This window comes from Panulirus ornatus, chromosome 27 (assembly GCF_036320965.1).
Source record: "Panulirus ornatus isolate Po-2019 chromosome 27, ASM3632096v1, whole genome shotgun sequence".
Lineage (NCBI taxonomy): Eukaryota > Metazoa > Arthropoda > Malacostraca > Decapoda > Palinuridae > Panulirus > Panulirus ornatus.
This window is the reverse complement of record NC_092250.1, coordinates 6,505,539-6,524,058: the sequence shown is the minus strand read 5'-3', so window position 1 is coordinate 6,524,058 and position 18,520 is coordinate 6,505,539. Positions and strand designations below refer to the sequence as shown.

The 18,520-nt window shown below is 39.6% G+C and overlaps 1 protein-coding gene across 1 annotated transcript; it reads left to right on the top strand.

Annotated features, from left to right (window-relative positions):
- The first annotated feature begins 3,254 nt into the window (after positions 1-3,254).
- LOC139757479 (uncharacterized) lies at positions 3,255-18,514 on the top strand. The gene is made up of 2 exons (XM_071677996.1): positions 3,255-4,978; positions 18,335-18,514. The coding sequence occupies exon 1, from the start codon at positions 3,371-3,373 to the stop codon at positions 4,385-4,387; it is 1,017 nt and encodes a 338-aa protein (XP_071534097.1). The 5' UTR covers positions 3,255-3,370; the 3' UTR covers positions 4,388-4,978; positions 18,335-18,514.
- Positions 18,515-18,520: the final 6 nt, after the last annotated feature.

Sequence of the window (18,520 nt, the reverse complement as noted above, 5' to 3'; positions counted from 1 at the left end):
TGAGTAGGTGGTCGTCTGAAAGGAATTGCAGGTGTATGATTCGTTCTGGGTAAAAGTGACTGGGTCTGTTTTGTATATGTTTTGTGACAATTTGAGTGTTTTCGCACGCCAGAGGATGTGGGGTATATGGGTGAAAGATACCCTCACAGTATTTTTGTAAGATGTTGGCGATGTCTTGTGGGTTATGATGTAGAGTTTTATCATTTAGTCCATTAAATCTGTTTTGGGTATTCCTTTGAGTTCTCGGATCCGGCTCAAAAACTGAGGGGATCTGATTCGGTGTTGTCCTGCTGTGGTGATTAGAGATTTCCAGTGGTCTTCTTTGAGGCTGTTGGGTGCGTGGTTTCGTAGGGAGGTGAGGTCCCGCCGTACTAGACCCAATCGATGTCTGTTATGCTCAAACCGTCGACGATAGTACGAGAGGAGTCTTCTTGTTTTGGGAGATGGAAAGAAGGTGTATCTTGTGGTAAATGGGGATTTTGGGATAGATGCGTCAGCTGCGTGTGTGATTGTTTGGTGTATATATTCTATTTCTGTGTCTATTAGAGTTATTGGGTGATTTTCATAGTTTGTGGTGTAAGTGCAATTAGAAAGAGTGTCTTTGAAGTTGCGCTAGTCTGCTTTTTTGTAGTGGTAGTCTGAGGGTGGTGGGACGCGGATAGGGTTAGATGAAAGGTGAAGAAAGAGAGGGATGTGGTCAGGAACACACAGTGGTCCTGGAGACAAAAAGTAATGAAGATAATTACTGGCTCTGTTGGAGAAGACAAGGTCGGGTCTGCCTTTTCCTCCTGGGTCAGTGAAGATGGTATGGAAGAAAGGTCCTAGGAAGTTGAGACATTCGAAGGAGCATAAAGCGAATAGGTCATCACCGTGAAAATTGTTTCTGTTGTGGTGGAAGGTTCTGTGTTGGGCGTTGAGGTCAGCTAGAAGGTAGACTGGGATGAGTGTGATTGAATACTGTGTAAAGATCGTGGAGTGGAATGTTAGTGTTGGGTCGAGAGCATGTAGTGCAGAAGATAATGATGCCGTGTATTGCTGTTTATCTTTACTGCTAGAAAGTGTTCGAAACGCCATGAAGTGGTTAGGTATTCGTGTTCGATAGTGTTGCGTGTAAGAATGGCGACTCCCTCGTGTCTACCGTCTGAAGACTGTCGGGATGTATATCCGTAGTGTCTAATTCTACATCCATTGCTGATACATGTGCTGTTAAGAATCAAAACATCGGGTCTTTTCTCTTCGAGGAGAGTGGCAACCAGATGACGGCCACTGTGGTAGCTGAACACATTTAACTGCAAGATTTTAAGCATCTTATGATTTTGGGAAGTTTATCGTTCTTTTAATTCTGTGGTCGATGACTGCCATTGGCATTCCGTTGAGTGTCTTCATGTGAACTTCGGTGGAGGTTTGTCTGGTCTTGGGTCGGCAACTTCCTGGGAGGTGTTAGGGAGGGGAGAGTCATTGTCGACGAGTCGAATGTCGACGTTGTAAGCAGGTAGGTTGTCTGGTGAGTCGGCAGGGTCAGGTTCTGGGTCTCCTCTGGGAGGGTTAGGTGCGAGAGGAGGGGAGGTGGAGGGGATGGAGTGGGGGAGGAGGGGAGGGATTGGGAAGTGGAGGTTCGGGAGCAACGGTCGGGGAGGAGATAGGTGTACGTTGTGATGGCGGGTGTGGAAGAGGAACTGGTAAGTGGAGAAATGGATGGGTTGTTGGTGTTGGGTTGAGGGGTGGTGGATGGAGTTGTGTTAGGGGGTGCGGGGGAGGTATTGGGAGGGTGACAGGTTGTGTTGCTGGGGGAGAGTTTGAAGTGTTACTGGAAGTATCCTGGGACATATTTGCGTTAGGGGTCAGGGAGGCAGGTGTGACAGGAGTCTGGGAAGTATTGGTTGTTGGCGGGGGAGGTGAGGAGTTCGGGTGGGGTAAGTACATTGAGCAGGTTGATGTGTGCTGGCAACAAGTCGAAAATTCTGACAAATTCAGACTTGTCTTCCTTGCTCAAGAACAATGCTTTGAGGTAGCACGCATGCATCCTTCCTTGTAGGGTGAGGAGGTCGGAGGAGTTTGTGGTTGGAATAGGAGAAGCTTGGGTGGCAGACGGAGGTGCAGCAGCAACTGTTGCGTAGAGGTGAGGGTTTGTAGAAGGGGATGAGCAGGAGGTTTTGAGAGATTGTCGTGCTGAGCGGAGTTGCTCATACTTTCGTGGGCATTGCCCAGATACAGCAACGTGTTGACCTTTACAATTAACACAGGTTGTTGCCTGAGCCTTACACTCACAAAATCCGTGATCAATTTTCGCACATTGCATGTCTGGCGCTGAGCTTTGGAGCTTTGTAGCTCTTCGTTTCGTGTCCGTATTGCAGACATTTAAAACATTGTTGTATATCGAGGTACTGGTCGGGTTTGTGGTATTTGACAGGCGCTGAGATCATGGGAAACAAGATCCCCGGGAGAGTAGGCGATCTGCCCCGATCGAGTTAGAGCATTGTATTTTAAGTGATCTTGAAGTGTTCAGTTTGAAAACGTTGATGACATTAATGTCACTGTTATCTTGATCTATGGTTTCAATTATCTCTATGGGGTTAAGGGACAAGATAGATGCATCAATATTATTAGCAATATCGGTGCATCTAGCTTGAAGGGGGCGGTCCTGAACGATTTGATAGTGTTTTTTTGTTAGTTCGTCAAGTAGTGGCTTGGATAGGATCTTATCTAGATCACCATCCTTGCTTAAACATATCTTATATTGGTATTTATTAGTAGGGGATTGAATAACCATACTGGGACGGACCTCGGTGGTCTTAAATAAAATCGTTAGTAATTCGAACGTGTAAAGGGGGGACTTTCGGTTTTAATCAATTTTAAACGAATGTCAGGAGGCATGATGGTGGCATCAGTGTCCTAATGCCGAGGAAGCGTAGAGGAGGGACCACGACCCCACTCCAGGGAAGCCCCTGCACTATCACAGGGTAACCCAGGAGGCTCGGCGGTAAAAAGTAAGGGAGTGGCAGGAGAGAATGTGACGGTCTCAACCCCGTTAGGTGAGAACAGGTCCACACCAAGCCTCCGCTTCTCAGGAAATAATTTTCCAGAATGCGGTGGGGAAGCTGGGGTAGAAATTGTTCAAGCCTAACGGTCGAGAGATGTTGGAAGATGAATGGTAAAAAAGACAGAAAAAAGCACGAGAAAAATGGGCTGGAGGCAACATGGGGTGGAGGGTGAGTTGCCTTTATATCCCACAGACTCTAGCCAAGGTCAGTCACTCTACCTCTGGTGTTCACTCGCAAAGCATCTCATTGTATCACGGACGGCAGTTGCGGACTGACAGGCAGAGCTACACTGTTTTATAAACGTGTTGTGGATTACAGAAGACTGCAGCATGGAGGGAAAATCAGGGCCATATAATCGGTGCAAAGAAACCTCCTCAAACAATTTTGACAACAGGAGACAAAAGGTCATAAACAAAGGAGAAAAACCCTTCAAATGTCCTGAGTGTCAGAAAAGCTTTACGAAACATGTCCATCTTCATAAGCACAAGAAATTACATACTTTTGAGAAGACATATCAATGTAATGAATGCCAGAGGACCTTCTCCCGTAAGAACAATTTAGTGTTGCACATGAAAGTTCACACTGGACAAAAGCGATATCAGTGTTCAAATTGTCAAAAGTGTTTTTCTAGAAAAGGCGATTTAAAGACACACTTGAGAATTCATACTGGTGAGAAGCCATACCAATGTTCAGAATGTCAAAAAAGTTTTACTGTTAAAAGTAATTTAGTGAAACACCTGAGAGTTCACACAGGCGAGAAACCATACCAGTGTTCAAAATGTCAAGAAACGTTTTCTCAGAAAAGTAATTTAGTGACACACCAAAGAGTTCACACAGGCGAGAAGCCATACCAGTGCGCAGAATGTCAAAAAAGCTTTTCTGTTAAAGGAAATTTAGTGTCACACCTGAGAGTTCACACAAGCGAAAAGCCATACCAATGTTCAGAATGTCAAAAACAATTCTCTCACAGCGGTGAATTAGTAAAACATCTAAGAGTTCACACAGGGGGGAAGCCATACCAGTGTTCAGAATGTCAAAAAAGTTTTTCTCAGAAAAGTAATTTAATGACACACCAGAGAGTTCACACAGGCGAGAAGCCATACCAGTGTTCAGAATGTCAAAAGACTTTTTCTCGGAAAAGAAGATTAGTGACACACCAGAGAGTTCACACAGGAGAGAAGCCATACCAGTGTGCAGAATGTCAAAAATGTTTTTCTATTAAAGGAAATTTGGTGATACACCTGAGAGTTCACACAGGAGAAAAGCCATATCAGTGTTCAGAATGTCAAAAATGTTTTTCTATTAAAGGAAATTTAGTGACACACCTAAGAGTTCACACAGGCTAGAAGCCATACCAGTGTTCAGAATCTCAAGAAACTTGTTCGGAAAAGTAGTTTAGTGACACACCTGAGAGTTTACACAGGAGAGAGGGCATACCAGTGTTCAGAATGTCAAAAACAGTTATCTCACAGAGGTGAATTACTAGCACACTCTCAGAGAAGTAATTTACTAAAAATCTGAAAGTTCACAGAGGATGCGAAGCCATACCAGTGTTCAGAAGGTTAGAAATAATTCCCGTACAGATGTAATTTAGTAAAATATCTGAGAGTTGACACAGGCGAGAAACGATAGTAATATTCAGAATGTCAAAAACAATTCACTCACAGAGGTAATATAGTAACACATCTGAGAGTTCACACCGGGTAGAAACCATACCTATGTTCAAAACCTCGTAAACATTTCTCCCACAAAAAAGCAGTACAATGAAATACAAGGTAGTTGAAACCATCCCAGTTCTCATGTGCTGAGTTAAACTGGCCATGACCTGCATGTCAGGGAACGACCCATGACCTGCATGTCAGGGAAGGACCCATGACCTCACATCCGTCTTTTCCAAGATCGCAGAGGACCCACCACAGAAGTCTGGCGCTAAACAGGTGAGATACCACACTGCTAAACAAAAAATATTGTTTCATCTCTGGTACTACTTCCATAGTATAATACCAATATTTCTGTATTATGATACACACACACACACACACACACACACACACACACACACACATATATATATATATATATATATATATATATATATATATATATATATATATATATATATATATATATATATATATATATATATATATATATATATATATATATGTATTTATATATATCTTTCTTTCTTTTAAACTATTCGCCATTTCCCGCGTCAGCGAGGTAGCGTTAAGAACAGAGGACTGGGCCTTTGTGGAATATCCTCACCTGGCCCCCCTCTGTTCCTTCTTTTGGAAAATTAAAAAAAAATGAGAGGGGAGGATTTCCAGCCTCCCGCTCCCTCCCCTTTTAGTCGCCTTCTACGACACGCAGGGAATACGTGGGAAGTATTCTTAATCCCCTATCCCCAGGGATATATATATATATATATATATATATATATATATATATATATATATATATATATATATATATATATATATATATATATATATATATATATATATATGAGGGAGCGTGGGTCTGGAAATCCTCCCCTCTCGTTTTTTTTTTAATTTTCCAAAAGAAGGAACAGAGAGGGCCAGGTGAGGATATTCCAAAAAAGGCCCAGTCCTCTGTTCTTAACGCTACCTCGCTAACGCGGGAAATGGCGAATAGTTTAAAAGAAAGAAGAAAAAAAAAAAAAAAATATATATATATATATATATATATATATATATATATATATATATATATATATATATATATATATCATTATTATCATTATTTTCCTTTGTCCCTGTCTCCCGCGTTTGCGAGGTAGCGCAAGGAAACAGACGAAAGAAAATGGCCCAACCCACCCCCATACACATGTATATACATACACGTCCACACACGCAAATATACATACCCATACATCTCAATGTACACATATATATATACAGACACAGACACATACATATCTACACAAGCACACGATTCACACTGTCTGCCTTTACTAATTCCCATCGCCTCCTCGCCACACATGGATTAACATCCCCCTCCCCCTCATGTGTGCGAGGTAGCGCTAGGAAATGACAACAAAGGCCACATTTGTTCACACTCAGTCTCTAGCTGTCATGCAATAATGCCCGAAACCACAGCTCCCTTTCCACATCCAGGCCCCACAGAACTTTCCATGGTTTACCCCAGACGCTTCACATGTCCTGATTCAATCAATTGACAGCACGTCGACACCGGTATACCACATCGATCCAATTCACTCTATTCCTTGCCCGCCTTTCACCCTCCTGCCCCGATCACTCAAAATCTTTTTCACTCCATCTTTCCACCTCCAATTTGGTCTCCCACTTCTCCTCGTTCCCTCCACCTCCGACACATATATCCTCTTGGTCAATCTTTCCTCATTCATTCTCTCCATGTGCCCAAACCATTTCAAAACACCCTCTTCTGCTCTCTCAACCACGCTCTTTTTATTTCCACACATCTCTCTTACCCTTACACTACTTACTCGATCAAACCACCTCACACCACATATTTTCCTCAAACATCTTATTTCCAGCACATCCACCCTCCTGCGCACAACTCTATCCATAGCCCACGCCTCGCAACCATACAACATTGTTGGAACCACTATTCCTTCAAACATAGCCATTTTTGCTTTCCGAGATAATGTTCTCGACTTCCACATATTCTTCAAGGCTCCCAGGATTTTCGCCCCCTCATCCACCCTATGATTCACTTCCGCTTCCATGGTTCCATCCGCTGCCAGATCCACTCCCAGATATCTAAAACACTTTACTTCCTCCAGTTTTTCTCCATTCAAACTTACTTCCCAATTGACTTGACCCTCAACCCTACTGTACCTAATAACCTTGCTCTTATTCACATTTACTCTTAACTTTCTTCTTTCACACACTTTACCAAACTTAGTCACCAGCTTCTGCAGTTTCTCACATGAATCAGCCACCAGCGCTGTATCATCAGCGAACAACAACTGACTCACTTCCCAAGCTCTCTCATCCCCAACAGACTTCATACTTGCCCCTCTTTCCAAAACTCTTGCACTCACCTTCCTAACAACCCCATCCATAAACAAATTAAACAACCATGGAGACATCACACACCCCTGCCGCAAACCTACATTCACTGAGAACCAATCACTTTCCTCTCTTCCTACACGTACACATGCCTTACATCCTCGATGAAAACTTTTCACTGCTTCTAACAACTTGCCTCCCACACCATATATATATATATATATATATATATATATATATATATATATATATATATATATATATATATATATATATATATATATATATATATATATATATATATATATATATATATATATATATATATATATATATATATATATATATATATATATATACATATATATATATACATATATATATATATATACATATATATATACAGCGACGAAGTATAAAAAAAAATATATATATATATATATATATATATATATATATATATATTATCCCTGGGGATAGGGGAGAAAGAATACTTCCCACGTATTCCCTGCGTGTCGTAGAAGGCGACTAAAAGGGAAGGGAGCGGGGGGCTGGAAATCCTCCCCTCTCGTTTTTTTTTTTTTTTTTTTTTTTTTTTTTTAATTTTCCAAAGGAAGGAACAAAGGAGGGGGCCATGTGAGGATGTTTCCTCAGAGGCCCAGTCCTCTGTTCTTAACGCTACCTCGCTGACACGGGAAATGGCGAATAGTATGAAAGAAAGGAAGAAAGATATATATATATATATATATATATATATATATATATATATATATATATATATATATATATATATATATATATATATATATATATATATATATATATATATATATATATATATATATATATATATATATATATATATATATATATATATATATATATATATATATATATATATATATATATATATATATATATATATATATATATATATATATATATAAATGCTCACTTCAATAAATAAATGAAGTTGTTGTTGAAAGGTAACATTTCCCTTATCAAAAGTTTGTCATCTTTGTCCCCTTCATTGCCATATATGTATGGACTTATCAAAACGCATAAACAGAATTTTCCAGTAGGTTGCATCACATATAAATTGTCAAAATGGTTAGTTTCCTTATTAAGCCCTTTAGTGGGTAAGGTATCAAATTCTAATATCATGAACAACGTAGATTTAGTCAACAAGCTAAACAATATGAATGTTAATTTTGATTTCAAACTAGTTAGCTTTGATGTTTCCTTACTTTTCACTAAAGTTCCAGTTTATGACCTTTTAGAATATTTATTTGATGTCTTGGATGATATTCGTTCACCTGTTTCAAAGTCTAATTTCATTGAACTGATGAAATTGTGTATAAAACGTTGTGTATTTCAATTTAATGGAGATTTATATGCTCAAAAATTTGGTATGGAAATGGATAACCCTCTTCCACCTGTACTACGTAATCTTTATATGGAATTTTTTGAAACAAAATTACTAAAGGATATCTTACCTTCTAATGCAATTTGGTTAAGGTATGTAGATGATATTCTTTGTGTTTGGCCAACAAATGAAAATTTACAAATATTTCTACCCTTACTTAACAATTTAGTACCTTCCATCAAATTTACTGTAGAAAATGAAAATAATGGTATGTTACCATTTTTAGATTCCATGATCCATAAACAAGGAAATAAGGTTAAGTTTAGCATATGCAGAAAACCCACCAATGTATGCTCATATATCCATTATTACTCATCTCAACATGACAGAGTTAAATTATCATCATTTCAATCTATGTTCCTTAGGGCATTACGTATTTGCAGTCCAGAGTTTATTGATGATGAGTTTGAGAAGATATATTCTATTGGATCTAAGTTAAAGTACCCTAGATCTTTCATTGATAAATCCCTTAAGTTAGCAAAGAAATCATTTTATAGAGTTGAGCCCAAACCTCCCATTGACACCAAGAATCTTTCAGTTCTCCCTTTTGATAATAATTTCACTTTGCTTCCCATGTTGCTTAAATCCTTTAATGTAAATGTTGCATTTAGCAACAATAATACTATAAATAATATCTTAATCAGGAATTCAACAGAAAATTCTCTTGGTTGCATCCATAAAGTGCCTTGTGGAAACTGTGATAAATTTTATGTTGGTCAGACAGGTAAGGATCTTTCTGTTAGACTTAAGCAACATAAATATAGTATACGAACGGGACAAGAATCAAATACCTTGTTTAATCATGTTAAAAACTATGATCATTGTATTGACTGCAGTAACGCCATCTCAGTTATTAACAGTTATTAACTAAGAGAAATATCATTGAATCTTCTATTATTGAATACACAAAGAATTATATTCTTAATATTAGTGATGGTCTATACAAATTAGATAACTTTATTGTCGATAAAATTTGTAAAATGATAAGTTTATGAACGCTCGTTGTATGTTTTGGACAATCACGTTTACCAAATGGCGTCCTAGCTTTGTCTCTTCGATGTATATCAACTGACAGTTATATTTCTCTCTTGTGTCTCCCCTGATGATGTGATTATTACACGAAAGTGCACTTGGGAACTTTTCGTGTTTCATTTTCCCCGTGGACTATAGGAATATGAAGAGGGCTAATGAGGAGGTGATAACAAGTAGTGGTGATGTGAGAAGGAGATGGAGTGAGTATTTTGTAGGTTTGTTGAATATGTTTCATGATAGATTGGCAGATATAGGGTGTTTTGGTCGAGGTGGTGTGCAAAGTGAGAGGGTTAGGGAAAATGATTTGGTAAACAGAGAAGAGGTAGTAAAAGCTTTGCGGAAGATCAAAGCCGGCAAGGCAGCAGCTGTGGATGGTATTGCAGTGGAATTTATTAAAAAAAAGGGGGATGACTGTATTGTTGACTGGTTGATAAGGTTATTTAATGTATATAGGATTCATGGTGAGGTGCCTGAGGATTGGCGGAATGCTTGCATAGTGCCATTGTACAGAGGCAAAGGGGATAAGAGTGAGTGCTCAAATTACAGAGGCATAAATTTGTTGAGTATTCCTGGTAAATCATAAGGGAGGGTATTGATTGAGAGGGTGAAGGCATGTACAGAGCATCAGACTGGGGAAGAGCAGTGTGGTTTCAGAAGTGGTAGAGGATGTGTGGATCAGGTGTTTGCTTTGAAGAATGTGAGAAATACTTAGAAAAGGAGATGGATTCGTATGTAGCATTTATGGATCTGGAGAATTCATATGATAGAGCTGATAGATATGCTCTGTGGAAGGTTCATTCTTTTGGAAAATTAAAAAAAAACGAGCGGGGAGGATTTCCAGCCCCCCGCTCCCTCGCCTTTTCGCCGCCTTCTGCGACACGCAGGGAATGCGTGGGAAGTATTCTTTCTTCCCTATCTCTATGGATATATATATATATATATATATATATATATATATATATATATATATATATATATATATATATATATATATATATATATATATATATATATATATATATCTTTTCTTTCTTTCATACTAATAGTCATTTCCTGGGATAACGAGGTAGCGTTAAGAACAGAGGACTGGGACTATGAGGGAATATTCTCACATGGCCCCCTTCTCTGTTCCTTCTTTTGGAAAATTAAAAAAGAAAAAACGAGAGGGGAGGATTTCTAGCCCCCCGCTCCCTTCCCATTTAGTCGCCTTCTACGACACGCAGGGAATACGTGGGAAGTATTCTTTCTCCCCTATCCCCAGGGATAATATATATATATATATATATATATATATATATATATATATATATATATATATATATATATATATATATATATATATATATATATATATATATATATATATATATATATATATATATATATATATATATATATATATATATATATATATATATATATATATATATATATATATATATATATATATATATATATATATATATATATATATATATATATATATATATATGAATATATATATATATATATATATATATATATATATATATATATATATATATATATATATATATATATATATATATATATATATATATATATATATATATATATATATATATATATATATATATATATATATATATATATATATATATATATATATATATATATATATATATATATATATATATATATATATATATATATTTTTTTTTTTTTTTTTTTTTTTGCTTTGTCGCTGTCTCCCGCGTTTGCGAGGTAGCGCAAGGAAACAGACGAAAGAAATGGCCCAACCCACCCCCATACACATGTATATACAAAAGTCCACACACGCAAATATACATACCTACACAGCTTTCCATGGTTTACCCCAGACGCTTCACATGCCTTGATTCAATCCACTGACAGCACGTCAACCCCGGTATACCACATCGCTCCAATTCACTCTATTCCTTGCCCTCCTTTCACCCTCCTGCATGTTCAGGCCCCGATCACACAAAATCTTTTTCACTCCATCTTTCCACCTCCAATTTGGTCTCCCTCTTCTCCTCGTTCCCTCCACCTCCGACACATATATTCTCTTGGTCAATCTTTCCTCACTCATTCTCTCCATGTGCCCGAACCATTTCAAAACACCCTCTTCTGCTCTCTCAACCACGCTCTTTTTATTTCCACACATCTCTCTTACCCTTACGTTACTTACTCGATCAAACCACCTCACACCACACATTGTCCTCAAACATCTCATTTCCAGCACATCCATCCTCCTGCGCACAACTCTATCCATAGCCCACGCCTCGCAACCATACAACATTGTTGGAACCACTATTCCTTCAAACATACCCATTTTTGCTTTCCGAGATAATGTTCTCGACTTCCACACATTCTTCAAGGCTCCCAGAATTTTCGCCCCCTCCCCCACCCTATGATCCACTTCCGCTTCCATGGTTCCATCCGCTGCCAGATCCACTCCCAGATATCTAAAACACTTCACTTCCTCCAGTTTTTCTCCATTCAAACTCACCTCCCAATTGACTTGACCCTCAACCCTACTGTACCTAATAACCTTGCTCTTATTCACATTTACTCTTAACTTTCTTCTTTCACACACTTTACCAAACTCAGTCACCAGCTTCTGCAGTTTCTCACATGAATCAGCCACCAGCGCTGTATCATCAGCGAACAACAACTGACTCACTTCCCAAGCTCTCTCATCCCCAACAGACTTCATACTTGCCCCTCTTTCCAAAACTCTTGCATTCACCTCCCTAACAACCCCATCCATAAACAAATTAAACAACCATGGAGACATCACACACCCCTGCCGCAAACCTACATTCACTGAGAACCAATCACTTTCCTCTCTTCCTACACGTACACATGCCTTACATTCTCGATAAAAAACTTTTCACTGCTTCTAACAACTTGCCTCCCACACCATATATTCTTAATACCTTCCACAGAGCATCTCTATCAACTCTATCATATGCCTTCTCCAGATCCATAAATGCTACATACAAATCCATTTGCTTTTCTAAGTATTTCTCACATACATTCTTCAAAGCAAACACCTGATCCACACATCCTCTACCACTTCTGAAACCACACTGTTCTTCCCCAATCTGATGCTCTGTACATACCTTCACCCTCTCAATCAATATCCTCCCATATACCAGGAATACTCAACAAACTTATACCTCTGTAATTTGAGCACTCACTCTTATCCCCTTTGCCTTTGTACAATGGCACTATGCACGCATTCCGCCAATCCTTAGGCACCTCACCATGAGTCATACATACATTGAATAACCTTACCAACCAGTCAACAATACAGTCACCCCCTTTTTTAATAAATTCCACTGCAATACCATCCAAACCTGCATATATATATATATATATATATATATATATATATATATATATATATATATATATATATATATATATATATTTTATACTAATCGCCATTTCCCGCATTAGCGAGGTAGCGTTAAGAACAGAGGATGAGGACTGGGCCTTTGAGGGAATATCCTCACCTGGCCCCTTTCTCTGTTTCTTCTTTTGGAAAAAAACAAAAATGAGGGGAGGATTTCCAGCCTCCCGCTCCCTTCCCTTTTAGTCGCCTTCTACGACACGCAGGGAATACGTGGGAAGTATATATATATATATATATATATATATATATATATATATATATATATATATATATATATATATATATATATATAAAATGTAGCTTAGACATTGAAGCTTATTGATACAGTGGTTAAATTGATGAGAACTGCTAATGACGTTTGTGTAAATAGATTATACATTTCCTTTTTTCCATAGCCAGAGGTTGAACCATTATGTGACATTCATTTTTTTTTCATTCATTTCAAGCTAGAAGTTTCAGTTTTCTAAATTGTTTCTTACATTTTTCATATGTATATATATGTATGTGAGTGTGTGTGTGTATATGTGCGTATGTATGTGTATGTGTGTGTATATGTATATATATATATATGTATATTATCCCTGGGGATAGGGATGAAAGAATACTTCCCACGTATTCCTCGCGTGTCGTAGAAAGCGACTAGAGGGGACGGGAGCGGGGGGCCAGAAATCCTCCCCTCCTTGTATTAACTTTCTAAAATGGGAAACAGAAGAAGGAATCACGCGGGGAGTGCTCATCCTCCTCGAAGGCTCAGAGTGGGGTGCCTAAATGTGTGTGGATGTAACCAAGATGTGAAAAAAGGAGAGATAGGTAGTATGTTTGAGGAAAGGAACCTGGATGTTTTGGCTCTGAGTGAAACGAAGCTCAAGGGTAAAGGGGAAGAGTGGTTTGGGAATGTCTGGGGAGTAAAGTCAGGGGTCAGTGAGAGGACAAGAGCAAGGGAAGGAGTAGCAATACTCCTGAAACAGGAGTTGTGGGAGTATGTGATAGAGTGTAAGAAAGTAAATTCTCGATTAATATGGGTAAAACTGAAAGTTAATGGAGAGAGGTGGGTGATTATTGGTACATATGCACCTGGGCATGAGAAGAAAGATCAAGAGAGGCAAGTGTTTTGGGAGCAGCTGAATGAGTGTGCTAGTGGTTTTGATGCACGAGACCGGGTTATAGTGATGGGTGATTTGAATGCAAAGGTGAGTAATGTGGCAGTTGAGGGAATAATTGGTATACATGGGGTGTTCAGTGTTGTAAATGGAAATGGTGAAGAGCTTGTAGATTTATTTGCTGAAAAAGGACTGATGATTGGGAATACCTGGTTTAAAAAGCGAGATATACATAAGCATACTTATGTAAGTAGGAGAGATGGCCAGAGAGCATTATTGGATTACGTGTTAATTGACAGGCGTGCGAAAGAGAGACTTTTGGATGTTAATGTGCTGAGAGGTGCAACTGGAGGGATGTCTGATCATTATCTTGTGGAGGCTAAGGTGAAGATTTGTATGGGTTTTCAGAAAAGAAGAGTGAATGTTGGGGTGAAGAGGATGGTGAGAGTAAGTGAGCTTGAGAAGGAGACCTGTGTGAGGAAGTACCAGGAGAGACTGAGTACAGAATGGAAAAAGGTGAGAACAATGGAAGTAAGGGGAGTGGGGGAGGAATGGGATGTATTTAGGGAATCAGTGATGGATTGCGCAAAAGATGCTTGTGGCATGAGAAGAGTGGGAGGTGGGTTGATTAGAAAGGGTAGTGAGTGGTGGGATGAAGAAGTAAGAGTATTAGTGAAAGAGAAGAGAGAGGCATTTGGACGATTTTTGCAGGGAAAAAATGCAATTGAGTGGGAGATGTATAAAAGAAAGAGACAGGAGGTCAAGAGAAAGGTGCAAGAGGTGAAAAAAAGGGCAAATGAGAGTTGGGGTGAGAGAGTATCATTAAATTTTAGGGAGAATAAAAAGATGTTCTGGAAGGAGGTAAATAAAGTGCGTAAGACAAGGGAGCAAATGGGAACTTCAGTGAAGGGCGCAAATGGGGAGGTGATAACAAGTAGTGGTGATGTGAGAAGGAGATGGAGTGAGTATTTTCAAGGTTTGTTGAATGTGTTTGATGACAGAGTGGCAGATATAGGGTGTTTTGGTCGAGGTGGTGTGCAAAGTGAGAGGGTTAGGGAAAATGATTTGGTAAACAGAGAAGAGGTAGTGAAAGCTCTGCGGAAGATGAAAGCCGGCAAGGCAGCAGGTTTGGATGGTATTGCAGTGGAATTTATTAAAAAAGGGGGTGACTGTATTGTTGACTGGTTGGTAAGGTTATTTAATGTATGTATGATTCATGGTGAGGTGCCTAAGGATTGGCGGAATGCGTGCATAGTGCCATTGTACAAAGGCAAAGGGGATAAGAGTGAGTGCTCAAATTACAGAGGTATAAGTTTGTTGAGTATTCCTGGTAAATTATATGGGAGGGTATTGATTGAGAGGGTGAAGGCATGTACAGAGCATCAGATTGGGGAAGAGCAGTGTGGTTTCAGAAGTGGTAGAGGATGTGTGGATCAGGTGTTTGCTTTGAAGAATGTATGTGAGAAATACTTAGAAAAGCAAATGGATTTGTATGTAGCATTTATGGATCTGGAGAAGGCATATGATAGAGTTGATAGAGATGCTCTGTGGAAGGTATTAAGAATATATGGTGTGGGAGGAAAGTTGTTAGAAGCAGTGAAAAGTTTTTATCGAGAATGTAAGGCATGTGTACGTGTAGGAAGAGAGGAAAGTGATTGGTTCTCAGTGAATGTAGGTTTGCGGCAGGGGTGTGTGATGTCTCCATGGTTGTTTAATTTGTTTATGGATGGGGTTGTTAGGGAGGTAAATGCAAGAGTTTTGGAAAGAGGGGCAAGTATGAAGTCTGTTGGGGATGAGAGAGCTTGGGAAGTGAGTCAGTTGTTGTTCGCTGATGATACAGCGCTGGTGGCTGATTCATGTGAGAAACTGCAGAAGCTGGTGACTGAGTTTGGTAAAGTGTGTGGAAGAAGAAAGTTAAGAGTAAATGTGAATAAGAGCAAGGTTATTAGGTACAGTAGGGTTGAGGGTCAAGTCAATTGGGAGGTGAGTTTGAATGGAGAAAAACTGGAGGAAGTGAAGTGTTTTAGATATCTGGGAGTGGATCTGGCAGCGGATGGAACCATGGAAGCGGAAGTGGATCATAGGGTGGGGGAGGGGGCGAAAATTCTGGGAGCCTTGAAGAATATGTGGAAGTCGAGAACATTATCTCGGAAAGCAAAAATGGGTATGTTTGAAGGAATAGTGGTTCCAACAATGTTGTATGGTTGCGAGGCGTGGGCTATGGATAGAGTTGTGCGCAGGAGGATGGATGTGCTGGAAATGAGATGTTTGAGGACAATGTGTGGTGTGAGGTGGTTTGATCGAGTGAGTAACGTAAGGGTAAGAGAGATGTGTGGAAATAAAAAGAGCGTGGTTGAGAGAGCAGAAGAGGGTGTTTTGAAGTGGTTTGGGCACATGGAGAGGATGAGTGAGGAAAGATTGACCAAGAGGATATATGTGTCGGAGGTGGAGGGAACAAGGAGAAGAGGGAGACCAAATTGGAGGTGGAAAGATGGAGTGAAAAAGATTTTGTGTGATCGGGGCCTGAACATGCAGGAGGGTGAAAGGAGGGCAAGGAATAGAGTGAATTGGAGCGATGTGATATACCGGGGTTGACGTGCTGTCAGTGGATTGAATCAAGGCATGTGAAGCGTCTGGGGTAAACCATGGAAAGCTGTGTAGGTATGTATATTTGCGTGTGTGGACGTATGTATATACATGTGTATGGGTAGGGGGGTTGGGCCATTTCTTTCGTCTGTTTCCTTGCGCTACCTCGCAAACGCGGGAGACAGCGACAAAGTATAATAATAAATAAATAAATATATTCCTATGAGTCCGCGGGGAAAATGAAACACGAAAAGTTCCCAAGTGCACTTTCGTGTAATAATCACTTCATCAGGGGAGGCACAAGAGAGAAATATAACAGTCAGTTGATATACATCGAAGAGACGAAGCTAGGACGCCATTTGGTACACATGTGATTGGACAAGAGAGTGAATAAGAGCAAGGTTATTAGGTACAGTAGGGTTGAGGGACAAGTCAGTTGGGAGGTAAGTTTGAATGGAGAAAGAATAGAGGAATTGAAGTGTTTTTGATATCTGGGAGTGGATTTGGCAGCGGATGGAACCATGGAAGCGGAAGTGAGTCAGATGGTGGGGGAGGGGGTGAAAGTTTCGGGAGCATTGAAAAATGTGTGGAGGCGAGAACATTATTTCGGAAAGCAAAAATGGGTATGTTTGAAGGAAAATTGGTTCCAACAATGTTATATGGCTGCGAGGCGTGGGTTATATATAGAGTCGTGTGGAGGAAGGTGGATGTTTTTGAAATCAGATGTCTGAGGAAAATATGTGGTGTGAGGTGGTTTGATCGAGTAAGTAAGGAAAGGGTAAGAGAGATGTGTGGTAATAAAAAGTGTGGTTGAGAGAGTAGAAGAGGGTGTTTAGAAATGGTTTGGTCACATGGAGAGAATGAGTGAGGAAAGCTTGACAAAGAGGATATATATGTGAGAGGTAGAGGGAACGAGGAGAAGTGGGAGGCCAAATTGGAGGTGGAAAGATGGGGTGAAAAAGATTTTGTGCGATCGGGACCGGAACATGCAGGAGGGTGAAAGGCGTCTAAGGAATAGAGTGATTTGGAACTATGTGGTATACCGGGGTCGACATGTTGTCAATGGAATGAACCAGGGCATGTGAAGTGTCTTGGGTAAACTATAGAAAGTTTTGTGGGGCCTGGATGTGGAAAGGGAGCTGTGGTTTCGGTGCATTATACATGATAGCTAGAGACTGAGTGTGAACAAATGTGGCCTTTGTTGTCTTTTCCTAGCGCTACTTCGCGCGCATGCGGGGGTAGGAGGTTGTTATTTCATGTGTGGCGAGGTGGCGGCGGGAATGAATAAAGGCAGGAAGTATGAATTATGTACATATGTATATATATATACGTCTGTGTATGTATATATGTGTATACGTTGAAATGTATAGGTATGTATATGTGCGTGTGTCGACGTGTATGTATGTACATGTGTATGAAGATGGGTTTTGCCATTTTTTCGTCTGTTTCCTTGCGCTACCTCACTAATGCGGGAGACAGCAACAATTTTCCAGAAGAAGGAAATGTGTGATCCTTATGGCTATCTTCTCAAGATTGTGATGCTTTCTTTAATTAATTAAGATTGTCCTCAACATCAAGTTTAAGACTAAATGGAAACATGAAGGTACATTACCCCTTCTTTATATGATGACACTTGGGAAATTTGTTCAGTCATCCTTTAAGATCTACAGGAAGCCAACCAGTGCTGAGTTGCATTTATTATTTTTCAGGGTGTGGGAAAACATTATCCCAGCTCCAGGTGTGGCGCGCAGTGTTGCCCAGTGCTACGTATGGTGTGTGAGGGACACAATACCCATGTATAAAGTGTGATGTGTGAAGGAACGACGTACCCCAGCTCAGGTACGGAACTGTTATGTGAGGGTACAGTATCCTCATCCCGGCATAAGTCTGCAGTG